This window comes from Xenopus laevis, chromosome 2S, assembly GCF_017654675.1.
Source record: "Xenopus laevis strain J_2021 chromosome 2S, Xenopus_laevis_v10.1, whole genome shotgun sequence".
Taxonomy (NCBI): domain Eukaryota; kingdom Metazoa; phylum Chordata; class Amphibia; order Anura; family Pipidae; genus Xenopus; species Xenopus laevis.
In genome coordinates this window covers 117,009,068-117,033,798 of record NC_054374.1, presented here as the reverse complement: position 1 = coordinate 117,033,798, position 24,731 = coordinate 117,009,068, and the positions used below count along the sequence as shown (strand labels likewise).

Here is a 24,731-nt window from a genome sequence, read left to right as displayed (position 1 = left end):
TTTGTTATACTCCTTTACAGGAGTATAACAAATACTTTGCAGTTCAGTGTGCCTTTCACACAAACATTCATAACGCACACTTAGGGGGTTATTTTTTAAAGTCCCATTTTTTATTGGTCGGAATTATAAAGGGGAAGATTTCCCGCACAAGAAATTTTCTGAAAAATGTATTGATAAACAGGGGGGGAAAGTCCATGGGGATTTAGTTAGAGTAGTTTTCAGAAAATTGTGAGAACTTTTTGGATTTCGATAAATAACCTCCTTAAAGTGCTTTTGTTCTTTTTAGCACTTAAACCACCAACCCATGCCATATATCTAGCTCTGTCTGTAAATGTTGCTGTTACTAGATCTTTAACCATGCAAAATAAAAAGTGAATACTCCTTCCCTGTGTTAGATTATCTGATATCTCTGTTTTTCTCCATTCACATAACTAGTGTGACTCCATATAAATGAGATTATATTGATGATGTTATGCAATAAGTCAATTAAACCAATAAACCCAAGAAACTTGGAACATTTTCATGTTCAGTGGTCTTTTATAGGGATTATCTTTTGGTAAATTTACTGAATATTTGAGGCAGGAATTGCAGCTCAAAAGGGGCCAGATAATATAGTTAGACATCCCTGTTATTTAATTCCCACAGAAACAAATGATTTGGGAATTATTTCATGTAAACCAATACAGTATGCTTAGTACTAGAACATATGAGAGTCATTGTCATTAGTAGGTGCTATGCGAGGCACAAAAATATAATACCATACATACCAGATGACGTAAATATACCAGGGCTGCTAACCAGTTTGCTGGTTTCACCTACTCTGCTTCATAAAAATGTAAAACACAGCATGCTTTTGTCCAAGGGTAGTAATTTCAGGGCTCCAAGATTGCCCATCTTGGGATGACATGTAAGTTTACTCCCGTGTCTCACCTCTATGTCACACAGGGGAAAAACTATGTGCTTCCAAAATTTTGGAACACATTTTAGCAGGCATAATCACACTGGAATTATAGGAAGAAATACTGCATTGTGGTTAAAACATCGCTGTGATAAGTGGCACTTAGTTCAATTAAGGGGGAATATAATTAAAATCATAACCAATGTTTAAAATTGCATTTTTGTGAATGCTTAGCGCTGCTCGCAATGTAAAATCATTCCCCAACATATTTCACAGAACTTCTAAAATAGACATAAAATTGCGTTGTACTGGGGGGCACATGGCCCACTGGGCCTGCAGCCTCAGTGGCCCCCTAGCCATAAAGACCTCTTCGAGGCGGCCACCCTCCCTCCACCCGCACATACTTTTTACAGCGAATCATCAGGACTAGGGGAAGTAAGGAGAGGGAGTGCCGGGAGTGGGTCTGGGTCGGCGGGGCCCAAAAGAACCGGGGCCCATCAGGTTTTATCCTGGTGTCCTGCCGACCTAGTCCGACCCGGTATAAAATGATGGCAATTCAATGCAAACTCTCTGATAATTACAGAAAATAGTTGTTCAACTCAGTTCAACTTACACTGTAAACTAAAAGCATGAATGTACCTACAAATGTTGCATGTTACAGAGAAATTAATTTTCCCACCCCCCTCCACATCAAATTGTTAATTATTTGTATTTTTCTTGTAGATCCCATTGAGCAGTCATGTCTTTCTTCAGAAAATCTTCAGGAAATGGTAATGTAAAATCATCCATACACAGAGAAGCAACTGCCTGCATCACTGCCATTCTCCTATTTTTAATTAAATAAGGAAATAAAAGTGACAGGAAAAATAATAAGTGAAAACATACAACTTGTAGTAGACAACCATTGCTTTTTGCTAGTACCAGTTTATTATATTTTCTTAATGAAATCTCAGGTGCTAATTTGTTGAATGTATGTAGGAGAAACTTTCCAATTATTTGGAATAAGTGCTGCCATTTTTGCTATGGCTAGTGAACACCTATGTGAACTGAATATTCAGTAACAAACTAGGCAATCAGTGTTGACAATCAAAGTCACCAATTACTGTTTTTTTTATTGCCTGAAAGTCATATTAATATTACCTGTCTCAGACAAAACATTTTGTACTACCTATATCTTCATTTGTCTCCCCCTAACAGAGGCCAAGAGTGCCACCCTGGGGTCAGTTAGCAGGCAGAATGTTATACAGGACACAAATAAAAGGAGATCACTTCTTCAGGACAACAGCTGGATAAAAAACCGACCAACAGAAGAGGAAAATAAAAGGTTAGAATATGAAATATATATTTTTAATTCATAAATTCCATAGCCTTACACATACCTTAAAAAAGGACCAAAATCTTTCACCTTGTATTCTGCTGCTCCCTCTTCACTTTCTTTTGTCATTATGTTTTATTTGTTCTCTGTGCACGTGCTAAGATAGGGATGGCCAGACATTACCAATATTGGATCTACATTTTCTGAATTATTGTATCAAGGTCTATCACCTGCAATGTTAAACTGCTATGGGAAAAAATAACTTAATTGCATTATGCTAAGAGAGAGTGTTGTGTTTAAATGAATAACACCCATTTCACAAGCATTAAAATTAAAACAAACTGCACACCAAGGACTTGTAAAGTGATCAAACAAAATGCTGCTTTATTCCCAACATTTTGGGCACCCTCACTGGGGCCTTCTTCAGGAGAGTGAACTCAACACACTAGTGAAACCAATTATAGGTGTAAATAAATGTATCAAAACTAATTCTAAATGCATATAAATGAAGACATTTTACAATGGCAGTATTGATTTGCACATTCTCTCATTGTCAGCTCCTGCTTTCGCAAGATATAGGGCGCTCAGTGCCTCAGACTACATTCCACAGAACTCACTTTTTTAAAGTACACACATCCTGATATGGGTGAGGTCGAGAATAGGAAGGGATTATAGTGATACTGACACTTAAAAAACTACTCTTCACATATGAATGTTCAGGGAGTTCTCGAGTGACATACACCGACTTACATACAACTCATACTTACAGACAGAGGCTATTACAGTAACACACTGGGGTTTGCTTGACTTTAATTAGCATTTAACTTTAATAAACCACCTGCCTCAATCCCCTCAGGTGTGTGTTCTCTACTGCAGAGCACAGAAAGGTAAAAGTAAATATGCACAGAAATTTAAAAATAAATACTATGTTAAAACTAACATCTTGTTGCATTTAATAAGTAAATGTATATGTTTCAACTTACATACAAATTTAACTTAAGAACAAACCTACAGACCCTATCTCATATATAACCTGGGGACTGCCTGTATATAACAAGTTGCATATAGGTGATAGTTCTGCTTTTGTAATAATAGTTATTTGAAGTTCCTAAACCTGCCTGTTTTGCCAACCTGACTGTCCCTTCTCAACCTGTCAGAGTTGCTAATGCTAACGGACTCCTGCTGAACAAATTTGGCAGCCCCTTCATAGAGTAACATGGGGGATCAGATAGGTTATCAGATAGTATAAGCAACATGCATATGCTTTTATGGCAATATTATAAGTAACATTCAAAGACAATGTTGTAATAGATGTAAAAAAATGGTTTAGTATCTGGCGTCAGTATCTCTTAGGGGGTTAAAAATTAAAGTCTGAATGCTAAAAACTATAAAATCCAGTGGAAAAAAAAAACTTGATTTTTTTTGAGATTTATTATACCCCGAGGATGGAAAAAATCAGAATCTGAAAATCCGGCAACCGACCTAGGTCTGTGCTGGCCTTAGCCCGAAAATCCATCAATTTCATACTTTTCGGCAAGAATCTGAAAAATGTCCCCAATCCGATGAAATTGTGCTTTTTTTTTTTTAATAATAAATAAGGTCCAATCATGGATTCTAGTTTGGTCGGACTTTTTTTATTAAAATAATTAGAAAAATTCAGATTTTGATAAATAAGGCCCTAAGAGTAGGCGATGGAGGGAGGGAAAAAGAACTTTAAAACAAAAAGGGGTTGAAAGGAATGTGTTAAACAGTAACAGCCACAAGTTAATTCCCCACACCTTGCCCTGCAGCATTCTATCTGGTCTTCTGTTTATTTTCTCTCTCTGTACAAGGAGAGCCGTTTCTTTTGCACCTGGCTATATTAAGAATGAATGAGACTCCAGGCACTTATAAAAATGTATCAAATCAGTTGTATTAGAAGCTAAGGGCTCATTTATAAACACTGGGCTAATTCACACATGGGCAGTAAATCATAGAAACCAATCAGCGAATGGCTTTTTCAGCAGGTTGAACAATAAAAGCAAACATTTGATTGGCCCTGGCCTAAGATAGCAGAGTTTTAGGGGGGCGGAATGCTGCCCAATCACACCCTCATTGGTTTGGAAGAACTGGAGATTTGCAGGAGATAAAATAGTTTTTAAAATTTTCTGTGCACAATCCCCAGTACTCTGGACCTGATGCTGAAAATTTGTGCATGTGCACAAAGGCAGTGGAGGGGATGGGGTGATGAACGGCAGCGAGCCCAGGGATGCCTGCTATGTAAATCCAGCCCTGGGTAACTGCCCAGTTGCAGCTTTGTTGGAGTTTGTAAATGAGCCCCTAACTTATCATATTTACAGACTTTTTCTAACATGTGTAATTTCCTGTCCAACTTTTATTTCACAGCAAAGATGAAAACTTTGGAAAAAATATACTGAGTCACTACAAATCCCAGGACAATCTGGACAGGTAACTTCATGTTTTATTCTTTTGTGTATGCTAGGATATCTACAGAATAAAGAATATTAGAAACGTGATGATATAATCAACAACCAGGCAATAATAAATGTAACTATTATGACACACAATGAATTTAATCTCTGTAACATTCAGATGAATAGGTGCAGATTTATGAAATAGCAAATAATTGAATCCAAAAGGATTTTCAGCAGGAAAGTATATAAAAACTTTCATGACATTTACAAAAGTTGACTATTTTAGCATGGGTGGGTATTAGTATTCACCGCAGCTTATACGCATCACCCATCATTCCTCCCCAATGCACATCTAATGCCGGAATTGATTCATTATGAATGAATTAATAATAACTATTGTTTTCTGCACTGCACTGAAATGAAATGTTTCACTGTGGAAAATAAATTATTCAATTCAAAACTATCATCTTATATCTTTTTTATAAGTAATATTCATTGTTAACCCAATTCATGATAGTTAATACATTGGCCTCTAACAAACTCTTTGTAGTGGAACAATACATTTTCTTTTTGTGAAATTATTTTGCATTTCCACAAAAGATGATGAAAATAATAAGCCCTTGAGTTTCATGTTTATATTGCTAATTATACTGGCCAACTATTGGTTTTCATATTCATTGTAAAGTGCAGTCTGAGACAGAAATGGAACAGATTGTTGTAATGAGAGTGATTTAAAATTGTAATGAAATTGTTTTGTATTATATACCACACTGTACATAAAAATATCAGTCTAATAGCAATTACATTTATATCTTGCTGATCTCTTTTACTATGTTCTATCTTTTATCTTTGTAGGCCCGCAGAAGATGAAGGAACAAATCGCATACACAATAGGTTTAAGTCTGATGATGCTTTGGACAGGTATTTTAAAATACACACATTAAAGGAATTATATCACATGAGCAGAGATGACCCTTCATCCATGTAAAATTTAGTGGGTTGATTTATTTTTCATCAACGGGCAAGTTTGCCTCACTGCAGAAACCCATAACAATCATCAAAACCCTTATCTAAACTGCAGTAAACAGATCTGTGTACCTGTTGTTTTGAAGTAATCCTGCATATAATGCTTGGATATCACATCATTTGTCCTGTCTATAGCCAGTTTAACTGAACTCACCTGTTATCTTGATATAATTATGAGGTTTTTCAGGCCTGATGAAAGGTTTTTATTTTAGTATATCCTCTAAGCTGTGTGATAGTGCACATGTCCACAGGGCCACATGCCTGCTGTGCTTACAATTTTAGCGTTGGGGTCAGAGATGCATCGATGCTATTGAATTTACCTTATAAAAATCAGAAATTGGTCTCATAGTAGCCAGGGGTGCAAAAAAACCTTATGGTAGGAGCAAACCTGCAGGGCTGTATCTTTGCCCAATACTGTCTGAGGACCTGGACCCAGTGCCTGCCCATCTCTTGACAGTTGGCAATAGAGCTTCTGTACTGCTTCTGTACTGCAATTACGTGGTATATCTCCTCTCCTCCTCCCTACCCAGCTCTACCTCAATTCTCTACCTCAATCCACAATCACTGACCACAATCAAAGCAGACTTTTTTTAGTGTTTCCTTTTTACCGGTAAATAACACATACACAGGTATGAAACCTATTATCCAAAATGCTCAGGACCTGGGGCTTTCCGGATAACATATCTTTATGTAATTTGGATCTTCATATCTTGTCTAGTAGAAAATCATGTAAACATTAAATAAACCCATTAGGCTGGTTTTGATTCCAATAAGGATTAATTATATATTAGTTTGGATCAAGTAGAAGATACTGTTTGATTATTACAGAGAAAATGGAAATCATCTATGGGAGATGGCCTTTCTGTAATCTGGAACTTTCCAGATACCGGGTTTCCAGATAACAGATCCCATACCTGTATACGTGTGTATATATATATATATATATATATATATATATATATATATATATATATATATATATATATATATATATAGGCACACACGCCCCCCCCCCCACACTGAAGCTGCCGCCCTATAGCCTGGACCCTTGGGGTGTCTACCCAAACAGTATTTAGTTTTAACTCTACACCTTTTATAAAAATACCCAATATGTTTGTTATCAATTCCACAGTTTTTTTTTTTAAAAGTGCACACAGCATATTGTTTTTTTGCAGAAACACAGCAGAAACATTGTTATTGCTCAGAAATGTTGCAACCTACCTATGTTCCAACCTATACCTATCCCAGTGACCAACACTGCTAAAACCACATAGTTTATATTATGTAAGAAACAGGTCATACATATGAAAACAAAAAATAATGCATTTATCCTGTAGTAATGAATAAAATACTGCTTTTATTGCATAAAGCTTATGTGTTATTGTTCAGTTTGCAGCAACTTTTGCCCATCTTGCAAAAACACTGGCCAAATGTAACCAATTAATTTAGAAAAACATGTTCTTGCATGCATTTGTTTCCTCCTTTAATCTACATTCCACTCAGTGCACGTGCATGCCTTGATAACACTTTGCTTTATATTATGCCGATTAACAATGAGCATGTTAACTTTTGTTTGTTGGTCCTTGTCAAATTGTTATGTTATTAGCAACTTTAGGACACATATTATACAAAGTATCTAAAGAACTCTATAGAAATCCTGGTTACATACTTTATATGATGGTTGAATTTTATTATCTACTCATAAACAAATATATATAATTTTTTCATATACATTGGACTACATTTTGCAGTATTTAGGAATAGCCATATTTCCAGAAGATATGGACCTATTGTCCAAGAAAAACAAGTTGCAGGTTACAGTATATGAGTTCATACATTTAATTCTTCATTCAGAATTAAATGTACTCTCGCAGGACATTAAATGATTTACTAAAGCATGAAGTATAATATATGAGAGATAGCCATTGCCAGTGCTTTTATGTAATGATTATAGTGAGATATAAAAACTTGTTATTTCATACAAATGGCCAAATATAACTAAAATACAGGCATCTTTTTAGGCCAGTTTTATTAGTATTTCACAATAAAGATTTTCTACCTATACAGTAGTTACAGTTTTTGAATATAAAGTACTATGTTTTCCTACAGAATTCCTTTGAAAGGCGCCTCTGAAAGAGGAAACAAAGCTGCAACTTTGGAAAGATTGCCTGCGAGGTAGCCTCTTGTACAATAAATGGCATTTCTTTGCACTGTTAGAAAATGAAATTGCAATACAAGTGGCTAAGGAGTTACCTGCATTAATCAGTTAATTGCATTGTAGTTGTCCTAAAACTAAATTTACATTCTAAAACTGATTTACATTCTAGCCAGCGGGAAGGAGAGATTAGTCGCACGAAGAAGAGGCAATTTGTTGCTGGGCGACTAATCTCCCCCAGTAGCCACGTCTGTCACCACTCTTACTTTGAATAATTAGTCTCCGCTGGATCTGGGACTATGTGTTTTGTATTAGTAAATGTGTTTTCACATTTTCACTCTAATGGGGTACAGACAATAAATGGTTTATATAATTTTAAATTACAAGGTAACAACAAGGGAAGTACTTTATTAATGTTCAAGTCCCCATTTGGCGCACCAACATTTTGTTGGCCCACTCATAGCTCATAAAAAGGTTATAAACATGGTGCTATATATACATCATTTATTTATATAGTACATATATAAATATATAGTCCTGGGGATATACAAGACCATCTCTTGGATAATTAGCAAAGTGACACACTATGTAATCAAATCTAGAGAATTCACATATCTGAAATCCTCTCAAAAAACATTCAGGGGCACATTTACTAAGCTCGAGTGAAGGATTCGAGGTAAAAAAACTTTGAATTTCGAAGGTTTTTTTTGGGTACTTCGACCATCGAATAGGCTACTTCGACTTTGACTTCGAATCGAACGATTCGAACTAAAAATTGTTCGACTATTGGACCGTTCGATAGTCGAAGTACTGTCTCTTTATAAAAAAACTTGACTACCTACTTCGGCACTTTAAACCTACCGAGCTTCAATGTTAGCCTATGGGGACCTTCCCCATAAGCTTTCTAAGCTTTTTTTGATCGAAGGAAAATCCTTCGATCGATGGATTAAAATCCTTCAAATCGTTCGATTCGAAGGATTTAATCGTTTGATAGAACGATTTTTTCCTTCGATCAAAGTATTTGCGGTAAATCCTTCGACTTCGATATTTGAAGTCGAAGGATTTTACTTTGATGGTCGAATATCGAGGGTTAATTAACCCTCGATATTCGACCCTTTGTAAATGTGCCCCTCAATGTACTGTAAGACAGGAACAAGGAGCAAACAGGAAAGTGATTTAAGATTAGTGTTTCCATGTATATAGTCATCGGCTGTTATTAACATATCTTATGTTTATGCATGTTTTGCTAATATAAACTAACTTACGTCTAACCTTAAATTGGATGCACATTTCTGAAGTCTTGTAGCCATAGCTTCCCTACGCATACCTGAATTTGGTCCCATTCCTAGAGTGTGTTATATGGTACCAGCTCCCCACTGTGTTATGAGGGTAATTGTATTGTCACTAGAAGATGTTGGGTTAATAGAAATGTAGGAATATAATGCTAAATGCTGAAATTGCATAAAAATGAAACATGCACCACATTATTTCTATCCCTCTGGTTTAGGTATGTCATTTGTACTTCTCTAGTTCTGCATTCTTAATTAGGTTATGATCCCCTGTGGTGGAACAGTGTTTCCAGTGGGCCAATAAAAGATGACAAATGGTATAGGACCTCGCACACCCTACCCAATAGGCGGTACAGAGATGCCTGGTGCACACAGGTGGAGGTTCGGCCACCTCCTAACAATAGTCCTATAGAAAAAACCAATGGCACACAGGTCTGCTGAAACACTTCAAGTGTTTGTTAATGAGTGCGGTGCAACGTTTTGGGGTGGACAATGCTTGACTAAGGGGTCTGCCCCAACCATTGCACTGCACTCTGCAGTAAACACTTGAAGTGTTTCAGCAGACCTGTATGCCATTGGGTTTTTCTATTGGCCAATAAAAGATGAGCCACTGGCACACTGTAGAACAGGTGTGTGGATGGACCCATAGAGAGTTGCAACCTGCAGGCTATAATGCTGAAGGCAACAACCTAGAAAAGAGTTGTGTTAAATATCTGGACTTTTTATGATTGTTTTTTCTTTTTTACATGCAGTGATAAATCAGAATATGAAAATAAAAGGTAAGCAAGTACAAATATTACTCACTAGTTCAGAATGTTTATGTGATAGTTCCAAATAATAGCTGCCTTATTGTATTTTAATAGACAATCCTGGACTCCTGGAAGCAGAACAACAGCAACCACTACAAGTACAGAGGATAAAAGGTGAATCAGACTGTAATAACTGGATCAAAATATGCAAATTACAGTTTTAGGCATATCGTTTATATGTTTATTTTCTGGTATAAGCCTTTTTACCCACAAGCATTTGTCTGTCTTTTAGTATACAAGAACTTTCTCTTAACGATCTCTTAAAACGCACTTATTTAGAGAAGCCTACCCTCACTCTGTTTTACTACCAAATGCAATACCACATACAGCACTACATCTCTCACGTAATTCTGATGTTGCCCACTCCCACACCTTGGGGCAGATTTACTCAAGGGCGAAATGGCTAACGATAGTGTCAATTTGCTAGCGCTACCGCCTGCAGGGACAATTTACTAATGGGCTCAATCGTCACTTCGCTAGCGAAAGAGATAGACGCTAGCGGTCATTCGCACAGGCGATAATTCGCTCTGGCGAATGGATGTTACTCCGCAAATTCAATGAAATTGAGATTTTAATGAACGTTACCACATTCATCAGACCTGCCTTCACCAGACCAGGCGAAGTGCACGGGAGTGCAAAGATCGTACCCAATCTTCTGTTACTTGCATCATATTTTTTAGTGGAAAAAGCTTCAAAAAATGCTGGTGTCTTTTCCTTTTTTCAGAGTGATAGCCTGCAAAAGTCCTTAACATTTTTTATTGGGGTAACCGGGTTCCCCCATATATATTTCATATGGAACATGAACTATACAGTGGGCTCATGTGTAGGGCATTATAACAACTCTATTTTCTTTATTAAGGTTCCCTGGACTTGTGTAGTGTAATGTATTTGCTGCAACACATACGTCCATTCAACCGTATGCAAATTAACCTGAGCACAAGACCTCTAGCGAATTTGCGCTAGGCAGAAATGAACGCTAGCACATATTCGCTTTCAATTGCTCGCATTGCTGAAGTAACGCTAGCGAAACGTCTCCATCATTTGGTGCCCACAACAAAACTCTGCATTCAAGTGAAGTAGCATTAGCTGAGCGAATATTCGCCCGAATATTCGCCCTTGAGTAAATTCTTATTAAAGTCTTATTCCCTTCTCTTTAGATTATAAGCTCTTTTTGCACAAGGCCTTCCTCACCTATTGGTTGTGATGTATGTAACTCCATGGGGCAAATTTACTTTAGGGGGCGAGGTGGCTAACGCTTTTCGCCAGCGTTGCCACCAGCAGGGACATCGCCAATTCACTAACAGGCGCCAATTCATCGCTAGTGTTCATTCGCACTCTATTGCCAGGCGACTCTGTCAAACGATCGTTACTCCGCAAATTCACTAAGGTGTGGATTTTACTGAACGTTACCTCTTTCGCCAGAGTTGACTTCGCCACCTCAGACCAGGAGAATCTTCTCTCACTTACATCATATCGTGTGAGCCGCAAATGCATTAAAGTTCCAAAAATGCTGGCAACTTTTGCTTTTTTGAAGCGGAATTGCCTGTAAAAGTCCTGACTTAAACTTTTTTTGGCTAACAAATTTTTTTTGGGTAACCGGTTTTCTCCAGACATTTCATAACATATGGAACATTCATTTTACAGTGGGCTCATGTGTAGGGCATTATATTAACTCTCTTGTCTTTATTAAGGTTCCCTGGACATGTATAAGAAAAAGTGGTAACTTCAAGCATTTGCACCTACATTTATAATAAAGACCTCCATGCAACTTTAATTTACTCGGCGTATGCAAATTGACCAAAGAGCAAGATCACTGCAGAATTTTCCCTAGGCATAAACAAACGCTAGAGAATCTTTGCTATGAAATACTCGCACCACTGAAGTAATGGCCAGGGTGCAAATTTGCATGTTAGTGAATAAGCTAGTGGTAGTGATTCTGCGCCTGGCGAAGTGGTGCGATGTGTGCAGATCAGTCGCATGTGATTTAGTTGTATAAATACATTTACTTTACAGCGCTGTGAAATATGTTGGCGCTATATAAATTCGTTATTAATAATAATAATAATAATAATAACTTTCAGTCAAAGAAAAGGTAGTAATGTCAGGTTTTTTAAAACGAGTGTCATTACTCTATGAGATGTAGGGGGTTATTTATCAATCACTTCACACAGGTGAGTGTAATCAAATTATAGACCTGTATTCTCTGCAGGTTAGTGTTCATTAAAGAACCAATATAATATAAACAACCACCAGAGGGACAGGGAAAGTAGAGGACTTTAGGACCCTGTACACTCCAAGCTAACCAGTAGTAACTGGTTAGCTTGGAGTGTATTGGGTTATTTATCAAGGTCCGAATTTATCTCAATATCGGCTGCTACAAACTTCGACCTAACCCGCTCGGGTTTTTAATACTTATTTTTTATTACGTTTTCCCGAAAATTACCTTTGCAGGAAAAGCTCAGATTTTCAAATTTTCTTTGTGAATTTTTCCTGAAAACTCAGAATTTTCGAAGTTTTCACCCGAAAGCTCTGAAAACGTGAAATTGCCCAAAACCCCCGATACAACCAAAAAACAATGGGACTGTTCCCATTGACTTTTATGCAACCTCAACAGGTTTGAGATGCTGTGTTTTTATATTCAGGCTTTTTAGCCCTCTGGGTTTAATAAATAAAAATGATTTTTTTTTAAGCCTAATATAACACAAAAAAAAATCACAAATTTTTCGGATTTCAGGGCATTTCGGTTATTCGGAGCTTAGTAATAACCCCCGTAGTTTATCTATAAGAATGATCGCTGTATTCTAGAAGTCAATCATGTATAAATCAAAGCATTTGCTGGTGTGTTTTGTTTAATCTGGCTTTTCAGTTTGCAAACTGCATTATGTAGATTTTTCTAGCCTTTAACCCATCCCATACTCAAACATGAAAGTACTACAATATTTACATTCAATGCTGCTTTGTAGATTTTTGTGCTGGATATTATTCCTGTGTGTGTATATAGCAGTGAATTTATCTATGCATGTTCAGATTTACTTTGACATAAATATCATATTTACAATTCCTTTGTCTACAGTGTAAAACTGTAAAATTACATTTTCCACACAGTTTAATGCTGTATTAAACAGTCACTAAATAATATCTCATCTGAAGAGTCATAAATGCATTATTATGTAGCAATATGCACAGAGATTTCCCCAGGGCAGTAACCCACAGAAACCAACTAAACCAATAAGACATTTGCTTTCAGTCTGACCACAGTAGACAGAGCAAAGCTTATTGTTAAAGTAATTGTCAATTGGTTGTGCTGAGTTACTTGGCCAGGAAAGCTTTTCTACTATTACACACAGTAACCCTATAATTTTTAATCTATTTAACCATAATGCATTTGAACGTGTATATTAATAATTACTATAATAGGATTATTTGTAATTAGGCTTTAGAAAGATCAACAGCAGCAAAAAGAACACAGTTGCTAGAAGTTGTCTACAATGGGGGACTAAGTATGGAGGCCACCTTGAATACAGGCCATTGCAGTAGTCCCTGTTAGGGTTTCTACCTGGCCAATGTTATTATTCTGAGCTTTGTTTCTTAATCTTGAATCCATAGCTGTCGCTGGTCTACAATTCCTTGAATCCTTAATTTTATTGGGTTAAAGCATAGTGGGAGCTTTACTACATTAACAAACAATAAAACAAACACTATTCATGTATAATGCATATTACTAGGATATACACATACTATATTGCACATGGTTTGACAATTGTCCCTGTGTCATGGAATTTATTGTGTATATATATATATATATGTATAGCAAAAATAGTGATGGCACTTGCATAATTTGTATACAAAGGCAATGAGAATGAAAAGAAAAAAAGTTTATTGATTCGATGTTTCGGTCCCACACAATAACATTTATCAATGTAAATATATATATATATATATAACCCAGGGATGAAGACATTTAACATATTTCAGTACAATACAATAAAAAACAAATACATTGTCAGGCACAAAACAGAACTAATTTACCACCTTAGAGAACTATTCATTCTGTACAGACATTTAACCACAGAGTAGTTTCCTAAGAACAACAAGTGAATATTTACTCTTTCTAGTTTACTAGACAGGGTGTGTTTACTAGTGATGTGCGGGTCAGATACGCCCAATATCTGACCTCTCGCCACCCGCGCCCGACCAAACCCGACTTTTGGATTCTTTTTATAGACCCACGCCGACCCATCCATGATGTCACAAAAGGGGCAGGGCGAGCAGGCGTGCGGCTAAAAAAACGGAACCCAGAAGTAGGAAGCTGGGAGTATAAGGTGGGGCGGGGAGAGCAGGAAGAAGAGCTCGACCCAGACCCGCCCGCCACCCGCAAATGCGGGTTGCGCTCGGCCCGAACCCGACCGACTCTCCCTCGGGTATCCCGGGCATGAACATTACTAGTGTTTACATATCCTTACTGTTACTTATAAAATATACTTATTTTGGTATAATACTGAATCACAAAATATTTGCCTTTATGTGGATTACAGTGGAAAAGCTACTGAGGAAGTAGTTGCTCCTTTATCCAGAAACCCAGTTAAGGATTGATTTATTAATGAATGTCAGACAAAGACAGATCCCCACTGCAGTGTTTTTTTCACATTATAATGTTTTCCAGCCAGATCATTATAGCTTCGCAGTCATAGTTATTGTGAGTATACCTCATTTTCCAAGGCTGGCAGTTGCCCCCTTCTTTAGAGCACATCTACAAGGCATATGTCCCCCGACAGACTTTGGATGCAAAAGATCCTGGGTGTTAACATTAAAATTGTAGTTGAACAAAAATTGTAGGGTTGGTGATTACAACCTTTGTTAATGAACATAATAGCAGCAATGTTTTGAAATACACAGCGTGGCCTAGTGTATGCTTTGTATTAAACTGCCCTCACATCCATGAATAATAATTCATTGTGAAGAGTAGCGGCATGAATCACTATTTTTGTTGGACTTGTGCTGTTTGCTGTGGCTATACATTTCATCTCTGAGAAAACCAGATGAATGACTGCACTGTTCTTCATGCTCTGTGTCACTATTGTTTTACATTTGCTGTCACACTATCCTAATTCAAAACACAGCACAAACAATAAGAGGCAAACAAGACAAGCATTCTGGTAAAAGTGTTATATTGTATTGCACTGGTAGTTCTGTTTTTAGCTTTATAAAATGGTTGAGAACAATCTATTAATCTATCTATGGCCCTCTCATAGGTGAAGCCTCACACATATGGGTTACATGCAAAGTTAGTGCTGAAATTATCATAGCAAATGTCAGGATTTCAGAGGTCATAAATATTTAATGAGAATTAATTACAGAATAAGCCCTGCCACAATACACCCAGGGGCAGATTTATCAAAGGTCGAGGTGAATTTTTGAATGAAAAAAATTTGAGTTTTGAGCTATTTTTTGTGTACTTCGACTAGGGAATAGTCAAACTGCGATTTGAATTTAAAAAACAAAAAAAAAATCAAAATTTATCATGTACCGACTCTTTAAAAATTCGACTTCAATCCTTTGCCATCTTAAACCTGCCGAATTGCTGTTTTAGCCTATTTGGAGTCAATTGGTGGACTTTGAAAAAGTTTTTTTTGGGAAAAACTTTGAATTGAATTTGATCGAATGCGCTATTCCTTCTGTACGATTTGAATACCGGCCGAATACTGACCTATTAAATCGAAAACGGACCTATTCGATCACAAAGAACTTCGACTTCATTTTGGTTGGTCTTTTTGAATTCGAATTTTGAAGTTTAATTTGAAATTCGACCCTTGATAAATATGCCCCCCAGTGTATAAGTGCAGTGTAAGTATGGAGGATTGATACTGTATGTGAAGAGAAAAGTTCTGCAAATCAGATCACAGAATATGAAAGTAGATAATGAAATGAAGGTATTATAAGATTACAGAATACAGTTTAGAACATTTTGAAATACAGTATGCTGTATGGCCACAGACCACATAGATAAAGTCAAGACCAGTAATTTCAGTGTTACTTGTGCTGCACATGTGCTAGCTGTTCATAAAAAGTTACATGTAGCTAGGTGCTACTGGAAGATTGTGTAAGGCAATTTATTTTTCTTATAATAAAATAAATATTGTTATGACAATGAAAGTTAAGGCCTTCAGGATAACTGTATTGATTTCTCTACTTAATGCAGAAAATCATGGACGCCACTGAACAAGAGCACCATCACAACCACTGAGACAAAACAGTAAGAGTGAAGACCAGTGCACTAATGCATGTTACATGTTTAAGCGTATGAGAAACTGGCACTGACATGACAGATACATTTTAAAACAATCTAAAAAAGGAGTCTCCAGGTTATAAGGTTTAATGTTGGTTCTTCTACATATCTATTGTGCCATCAAAATAACCAACTAGACATCAGATCAGGTCAGATGCACCAGCAACCACATTGGCAGTCAGAAAGGAACAGAAAAAATGTAAACTGTATTAAATGTGCAAAAGCAATGAAAATTAAAAATGAAGACCAAATCCATACTGTCTACAGCATACTTTAAGTCCCCCTTTAATGGCTAATGGTCACTGTGTGTTTGTTCACCCATACTCGTGCCAGTACACAGGGAAGCCCATTTATCAAAGGTCGAATTTTTTGAAACTATGAGTAAACTCTATTTCTCTAAAATCACGAAAGCCATTAAAGTTATAAAAAGTTATTAAATGCTGGATAATGTGCTAAAAATACGATAACCTCGAAAACCTCTAAAAATTTTCATTATAAAATAAGTTGTAAAATATGTTCTATACAGGCTAAAACAAGACAAGATCTCATGAGATACCTGAATGAGTTATCTTTTTGAGTACCTGCTGTTAATAACATGTATAATGCAAATTTTATGATCCTTATTTGTTTGTATGCATTGTGACTTGTCCTTCCTGTGTGTACTTTTATATATTGTACTTTTATTTATATTGTATGTTTATGTATTGTACGACACTGCACCTCTTTAAAGGAGGCACCCCCAAGCAGGTCCGGACTGAGAATTAACATAGGTCCTGGCATTTCCGGTACACAGAGGCCCAATCAGCCCACACAGATGCCCAAACAGCCCCCACCAGCCCACTAAATACTGACTTTCTATGGCATCTTATAGCAGCCCCTCTGGCATTTCCCAGAACCCACAGATTGCCAGTCCGGGCCTGCCCCCAAGTGATTGTAGGACACAGTAGGAAGGAGGTCCCTGCCCAGTAGAGCTTACAGTCTATGTGGCTTACCTAAAACCCCGGGCCGGTGCTTCTATGAGCAGAAAACTGCACTGGCCCGGGGTTGTACCAGTAAGCACCATGGAGCGCTCCTCTTCCGGATCCTTCTTGATTGTGGATACAATGCTTACATATTATTGGTAAAAGTACCATTATAACCCATATGTGTTGATTTTTAGGCAGATTTTTATAATGATTACAGTACAACAAATGTAATTAATATATTCTATAGATAATTCTGTGGGGTGTAGTATATGTACAGTTACATTTTGAAGAAACTTTCTTCATACATTGAAAATATGGTGGTACATTTTCAGCAACTATCAATTCTGTGCTCACTTTGTAGCATCAACCAGCCAACTGATAAGTCAACAACAGCAAGTTGGATTGACAGCGCCAAAACAAGGTAACTTCTAATATGGTTAAATTCTGTACTCACTTACAAATTATTTTTCATTAACAAAAGAGCCAAGAAATTACAATACACATATTAAAGTATGTTTTAAAAAGCAATGTTTTAATAGTAATGTTCTTGTGATATAAAATATGACATTATTGGGTAAATGAAAAAATATTCAATTCAGGCATTTAGGATTAGGGATACACAGAATCCAGGATTTGGTTCGGGATTCGGCTAGGATTCGGCCTTTTTCAGCAGGATTCGGATTCGCTGAATCCTTCTGCCTGGCCGAATCTAATCTGAATCCTAATTTGCATATGCAAATTAGGGGCAGTTGGGAAATTGCGTGGCTTTTTTGCCACAAAACAAGGAAGTAAAAAATGTTTTCCCCTTTCCACCCCTAATTTGCATATGCAAATTCAGATTTGGTTTGGTATTCAGCCGAATCTTTTGCAAAGGATTCGGGGGTTTGGTCGAATCCAAAATAGTGCATTTGGTGCATCCCTATTTAGGATATATTGAACTTGTGTGCCAGATGTCAGATAGCAAACAAAAAAACACTTTTTTGAGTAAGAAAACAACAACTCTGTCTTGTTTTTCTTTGGGATTCTATAACTAGTCTTGGTATGAGAATCAAAGCAGGATCAAAACAAAATCACTTTGAAACTGCCTGTTACTATTTTGCAATGGGGTTTGGTGTTTCTGACTCTGTGCTGGCCATAGCTTTTTGTGTCTAATAGGAGGGCAAAAGTTCAGTTTTGTGAGAAAAAGGATTTTTGTTTCATGCATTTCCTAAGTATAGGGAATACCTACTATTTTCTTTAGTTGGAGAGACCAGTATACACTACATGCTGTTATTGGTTCCAAGATTGGTTATAAAGATTCAATTCTTAAATTCTTTGTAGAATGAGAATGAAACATGTTAATTTAAAGGGATACTGTCATGGGAAAAAAAAATTCAAAATGAATCAGTTAATAGTGCTGCTCCAGCAGAATTCTGCACTGAAATCCATTTCTCAAAAGAGCAAACAGATTTTTTTATATTCAATTTTGAAATCTGACATGGAGCTAAACATATTGTCAATTTCCCAGCTGCCCCAAGTCATGTGACTTGTGCTCTGAGAAACTTCAACCACTCTTTACTGCTATTCTGCAAGTTGGAGTGATATCATCCCTCCCTTTTCCCCCCCAGCAGCCAAACAAAAGAACAATGGGAAGGTAACCAGATAACAGCTCCCTAACACAAGATAACAGCTGCCTGGTAGATCTAACACTCAATAGTAAAAACCCATGTCTCACTGAGACTTCTTCAGTTACATTGAGAAGGAAAAACAGCAGTCTACCAGAAAGCATTTCTCTCCTAAAGTGCAGGCACAAGTCACATGACATGGGGCAGCTGGGAAATTGACAAAATGTCTAGCCCCATGTCAGATTTCAAAATTGAATATAAAAAAATCTGTTTGTTCTTTTGAGAAATGTATTTCAGTGCAGAATTCTGCTGGAGCAGCACTATTAACTGATGTGTTTTGAAAAAAATTGCAAAAGAGCTTCATAGTTTGTACTTATGTTTTAAAACTCTCTTGAGCGTTATTGTGCCAACATTGTTTGCAATATTGATTGATGGCAGTGGCTGTTGAAAGTGCCTGCTCGGTTTTCTATAATGAAGGGGTTAACGTTTCTGCTGATAATGTGGTTTTTGTAATCTCAGCTGATTCGAAGTAATAGACATTTTGTCAGTTGCTATAGTAACACCAGCTTGAGCTTTTGAAATGTATGTGTGTGCTACATGTGTAAGAATTGCATTACCTTACTGTTCATGGATAAAAATAAATGTCAATATCACATTTTTTCTCTCTTCCTCTCTTTATCACTATTGCATGTATGTGTGTGTGTGTTTGGTTCTTAAAGGAACAGTAACACCAAAAAAATTAAAGTGTTTTAAAGTAATAAAAATATAAAGCAGTGTTGCCCTGCACTGGTAAAACTGATGTGTTTGCTTCAGAAACTCTACTATAGTTCATATAAACAAGCTGCTGTGTAGCAATGGCAGAAATTGAGAAAAGGCTATATGGCACAGAATAAATCATTGATAACAGATAACACCATTATGTTCTACAGAGCTTATCTGCTATCTGTTTTGTAACCTGAGCCCTTTCTCCTTTGAATGGCTGCCCCCGTTGCTACCCAGCAGCTTATTTATATAAACAATAGTCGTTTTTCTGAAGCAAACGCAGCAGTTTTACCAGTGCAGGGCAACACTACATTATATTTTTATTACTTTAAACCATTTTCATGTTTTGACGTTACTGTTCCTTTTAATGTCTTTGATTTTAAGATTTGAAAACTCTGAAGTAAAGTTACCTGCACCAACATCTTCATCTATAGCAAGAAGTAGCATTAGGCAACTATATTTTTTATAATCAAAATAAAGTTGAAATTGTTCCAATAAATCTGCCATTGAATTCTTTTAGCTCCCCACCCACTGAGATAATCCAGTTCTACATATATGGAGGCTTATTTGTTCAGGTTAGGTCAGATTTTAGTGGTTTTTGAATTTATTAAAAGATTTGAATATACAAAGTGTGACTTTAAACCATCGCTTAACGATGCACTAAAGAATACAAGTACCTCAAAAACATCTAAAAAATTAAGTTTCTAGCAAAAAAAGAAAATCTGTAAACCTCTAAAAGTCCTATTTGATTAAAAGTGGTCCAATAAGATTAGCACAGCTCCCATTGACTTCTATAGCACCTCAACAACTTTTACTTGCCAAAGTTTGATATTAAAGGGTTTTTTTTTCACTTAAACTTCAAATTTTTAGAGCTTTTTAGAAATATTTAAAAACCCAAAATTTTTCGATATTCGTGTAAAAAAATAAATAAATCGCAATCCAATTGTTAGTAAATGGGCCCCTTGGTGTTTCATAGATTAAATCTAATTAGAAGTTAGATTGGTATTCAGTTTGTCCTATTTGCATACCTTCAAACATCACCTCTATTACGTGCAAAAAATGCATCATGCAGATCTGTGCCGAAAGGGTTGGAACCCTTTAATATAGGTTGTCTTGCTAAGAAACAATATACCTTAGGTGCAAGGTAACATTGTACATCACCTCATTGTAGATTGAATCTAACATTTTACAATGGGTCTCCTATAAACTACAGTATAAGATGGAATATTAAAAAAACACACTGTCAGATGAAGGACTCAAGGTATTGTACTGGTATTTTTCATGTATGCACAGGTGGGTAGCAACTCCATTTCATACATGACTATAACCAAATGCCTTAGGGCAAGGTCTCAAGGGGCGGTTTTACATTGCGTTTTTAAAAACGCGATTTAAAACTTAACTGTGCTAGAAATTAAGCCCTATGGAAAATAATGGAATATGCACTAGGCAACATCCGCCACAAGATGTTTTTCAGTAGAAATGCCAGTGCCCCAAGGAAACACCATATTATTGAACTCTATGGGATCTGTAGATTTGGAAATAGATGAGATGGAATGCACACATACGTATTTGCGGCATTGTCTTCTGGTGATCTAATTACGCTGCGTATTGTAGATTAGTCTGGCTACATTTTGATGTACAAACGAAGAAATGCGATGTGGCTGATGGCGGAGCGCTTCCCTTGCACGCCAGCTCCTGCTAAGCCGCAGCTCTCGCGATAGATCGGCTCCTTCTAGCCGGCTTCCACTTCACGCTTCTGTTACCATTACAGAGCGCTGTTCAAAGCATTCACGGAGTCTTTGCCAGACTCCGTGAATACATTTTGATGTAAATTGCTTTTCTGCTTGGCTTTTTTTCACTAAAGTTTAATAAAATTCTTCCGAGTGGAATTGTGGGGAATGAGAAAAAACAGAAATGCATGTTGGGAAAAGAGAACTACAGGCTGAAAAACGCATATTATCATGCACATGTATTTTCATTGGCGTATTTACGCTCAACCGTGCATTTAAAAAAAAATGACACTTAAAAATGCCCCATGTGACCTCGCCCTTAAAGGATATCTAAACCCCCAAAAGTAGATTAATGTAAACTTATTCACAGTGATCCTCTGAGCAGGTTTTCATTTCAGTCTGTATTTGAAGTGGCTTCTGAGATATTAGCAGTTTTAGACTACTATTTTTATGGCTTCCATGTGGGGGTTATAACTTTTGGAATTGTCTATGTACCATGTTAATGGGATTAAGATCTCTCATGCACAGGCATAATGCTAATGAAAGATACAGATTTTTTTCACAAAGGGTGATCAGTTGATTGATCAGACAACCATATACACCGCAGAAATACAGAGGGACACAACTTATTTGGATATTTGGCTCAGATCATCGCGGTCGTCACTCCACCACATAGATCCTAGATCCTGTGATATAAATGCACAGTGTAGTCACATGTTTGTCTTTCTGGAATTCCTAATACAGTATGCAGGTTTGAATGGGTTGAAATTCTTTATTAATTAAATTGAACATAAACTATGAAATTAGTGACAACCTATTTTAATATTAAATATTTTCATTTTCAAATGTTACACAATATCTTTTCTAATTTTACTGAAAGACACATTATCACAGCACTAGTATTAACAAAACATGATCACAGCACAAAGCACTGCCAAATAATATGTACATGGACATAATAGTTTATTTCTTTTTAATTTTTCTTTTAAGCTCTGAAAAACCAAAAGTTGTACCACGTTCACCTACTGCCAACACTGATAACAGGTCATTCCATATACATTTCTAACACAACAAGGTTTTACAGTAAAAGCACATTTACTTAAATGCAAATTTTCACTTTGGAAATCTTTGCCAATCTTTGGCAGGTATTATTTCGTGAAATCCGTAATTTCGCTGTTGTACTTTTGTCATCAAAGATTTGTTAGCGCAAAGATTTCTTTTCTCTACTTTTCTACTTAACTTACTTATGCTTATTTAATTTAAATTCAAGTGGGTGTATAAAGGTCATATGTTTGTATTTATTAGGGATGTTGGTGAAATTGCTGGAAGTGGCCAATTTTTTATATTATTGTCCAAAGGAACAAAATAGACAATAGAGAAAAAGCCAAAGAGCCCATCTTTTTAACAGTTACAGCTTGAAAAATAATCACACTTTACAGTATAAATATTAAAAAAAAGCAAACGTTTTGTCTATTTAATGACTTTTTAGAATACAGAATATGACATAATAATGTTGAGGATGAAGCTTCAGCTTATTAATTTGCCATCACAACCTGGCGAAATAGACTTTGGTGAAAAGGGTAACAACGAGAAATTTTCACATTTTGATAAATAAGTAGATTAACGATCCTTTGCCTGAACGAAAATTTGCCTCGTGAAACAGCGGGAAAGTTCTCTAGTGCTGAGATTTTTCACTACTGAAGTGTGTTAAAATACTTTTTCGTGAATTGGCGATGTTGCTGCAAATTTTCACCAAAAGAACAAAATTCACTCTTTAGTAAATCTGTCCCATGGATTAAGTTATTGCCCTTTCACACCAGGAATCGGTTGTATTGTTAAATGCTTTAGTGCTACTTTGTCTCAAGGTTTAATAAAGTAAATATGAGTTTGTTATCAATGGGGTTAAATCGGAAACAAGAATTTGGGCATTCAGGCAGAACATATTTTATGTGATATGAAATTATTCTTCAGTTGCCATATGAAATTTATTTAGAAAAAATATAGATTTTTAATGCAATATGCAAAAAACATTTCCAATGCAATTTGGACTGGTGTATAATCAGCTGCTTATTTCTAAATACTGTATTGTTGGCAATAAAAATGATATAAGTTATAAAAAGAAAAATACATTTCACCATTCTTATGATCAAAACTGAACATTTCTCAATTTTTTTGTGTTTATTTCTGTGTATTTATAGAATTTATCATGAAATAAATTGTAACAAATCACACAGGGGCAGATTTACATATGGTCGAATATCGAGGGTTAATTAACCCTCGATATTCGACTGCCGAATATAAATCCTTTGAATATCGAAGTCGAAGGATTTACCGCAAATAGTTCGATCGAACGATCAAAAGAAAAATTGTTCGATCGAACGATTAAATCCTTGAATCGTTCAATTCGAAGGATTTTAATCCATCGATCGAACGATTTTTCTTCGACCAAAAAATTATTAGAAAGCCTATGGGGATCTTCTAACATTGCACCTCGGTAGATTTTAGCTGGCGAAGTAGGGAGTCGAAGTTTTTTTTAAAGAGACAGTAGTTCCACCATCGAATGGTCAAATATTCGAACAATTTATAGTTTGAATCGTTTGATTCGAAGTCGTAGTCGAAGGTCGAAGTAGCCAATTCAATGGTCGAAGTAGTCAAAAAAACATTGGAAATGCGAAGTTTTTTTTATTCTATTCCTTCACTCGAACTAAGTGAATGTGCCCCACAGCGTTGCAATAAATTTTGATGGTACATCATCTAGCGAATTCTTGACAACTCTCGAGGTTTCTCAAGTAAGTGCAGTGATAGTATGCTTTGCATTTAATATAAACCCTGATGTGTCCAATGCTTTGAAACAAGACTAAAAGGATGGAAAAATCTGATGCATTTAATTTGCTTGAGAAAGTCAAGTTGAGAACGAATAAATGTTTTCTCTTTTTGAAAATATACAGGTTTGTTGTAAAATTATTACACGATGCTGAGAAGTGACTGTTGCCTGAGAATCACTTCACCTGAAATAAAACAGAAATTAAAATGTAAAGTCTTATTAATGCTTATTTATGCTTATTCATGGAACTTTATTCTTTACTTTTTTATTTAGAAATCAAAACATTGAACATATTGAAGTGTCAAACACAAAAATAAAAAGTACTAAAGGGTAAGGTATATTTATACATTTTAAAAATTACATATATCCACATTGGGGGCAAATAATACTATTGGGTTTATTTAATGTTTACATTAAAAAGGTAATAAAGGTTTAAAAGGTATTATAGTAGTCCAACAATTTACCTTAAAGGGATACTGTCATGGGAAAATATGTTTTTTTCAAAATGCATCAGTTAATAGTGCTGCTCCAGCAGACTCCTGCACAGAAATCCATTTTTCAAAAGGGCAAAAATATTTTTTTTATATTTAATTTTGAAATCTGACATATTGTCAGTTTCCCAGATGCCCCCAGCCATGTGAATTGTGCTCTGCA

General features: G+C 36.2%; 1 protein-coding gene across 15 annotated transcripts in view; it reads left to right on the top strand.

Moving 5' to 3' along the window:
* The window catches only part of LOC108709769 (sciellin), a 58,335-nt gene that overhangs the window by 7,837 nt on the left and 25,767 nt on the right, over positions 1 to 24,731 (top strand). For 9 of the 15 annotated variants that reach the window (XM_041584308.1, XM_041584306.1, XM_041584307.1 and 6 more), the window contains exons 2-12: positions 1,622 to 1,668; positions 2,096 to 2,222; positions 4,599 to 4,661; positions 5,483 to 5,548; positions 7,763 to 7,828; positions 9,850 to 9,876; positions 9,961 to 10,020; positions 16,106 to 16,159; positions 17,519 to 17,578; positions 22,244 to 22,297; positions 24,351 to 24,407. In XM_041584308.1, coding sequence (XP_041440242.1) covers positions 1,638 to 1,668; positions 2,096 to 2,222; positions 4,599 to 4,661; positions 5,483 to 5,548; positions 7,763 to 7,828; positions 9,850 to 9,876; positions 9,961 to 10,020; positions 16,106 to 16,159; positions 17,519 to 17,578; positions 22,244 to 22,297; positions 24,351 to 24,407 — 665 coding nt within the window. In that variant the 5' untranslated portion in view covers positions 1,622 to 1,637. The remainder of the gene's footprint in view (positions 1 to 1,621; positions 1,669 to 2,095; positions 2,223 to 4,598; positions 4,662 to 5,482; positions 5,549 to 7,762; positions 7,829 to 9,849; positions 9,877 to 9,960; positions 10,021 to 16,105; positions 16,160 to 17,518; positions 17,579 to 22,243; positions 22,298 to 24,350; positions 24,408 to 24,731) is intronic. The other 6 variants (XM_041584300.1, XM_041584296.1, XM_041584295.1 and 3 more) reach the window with 6 other exon arrangements.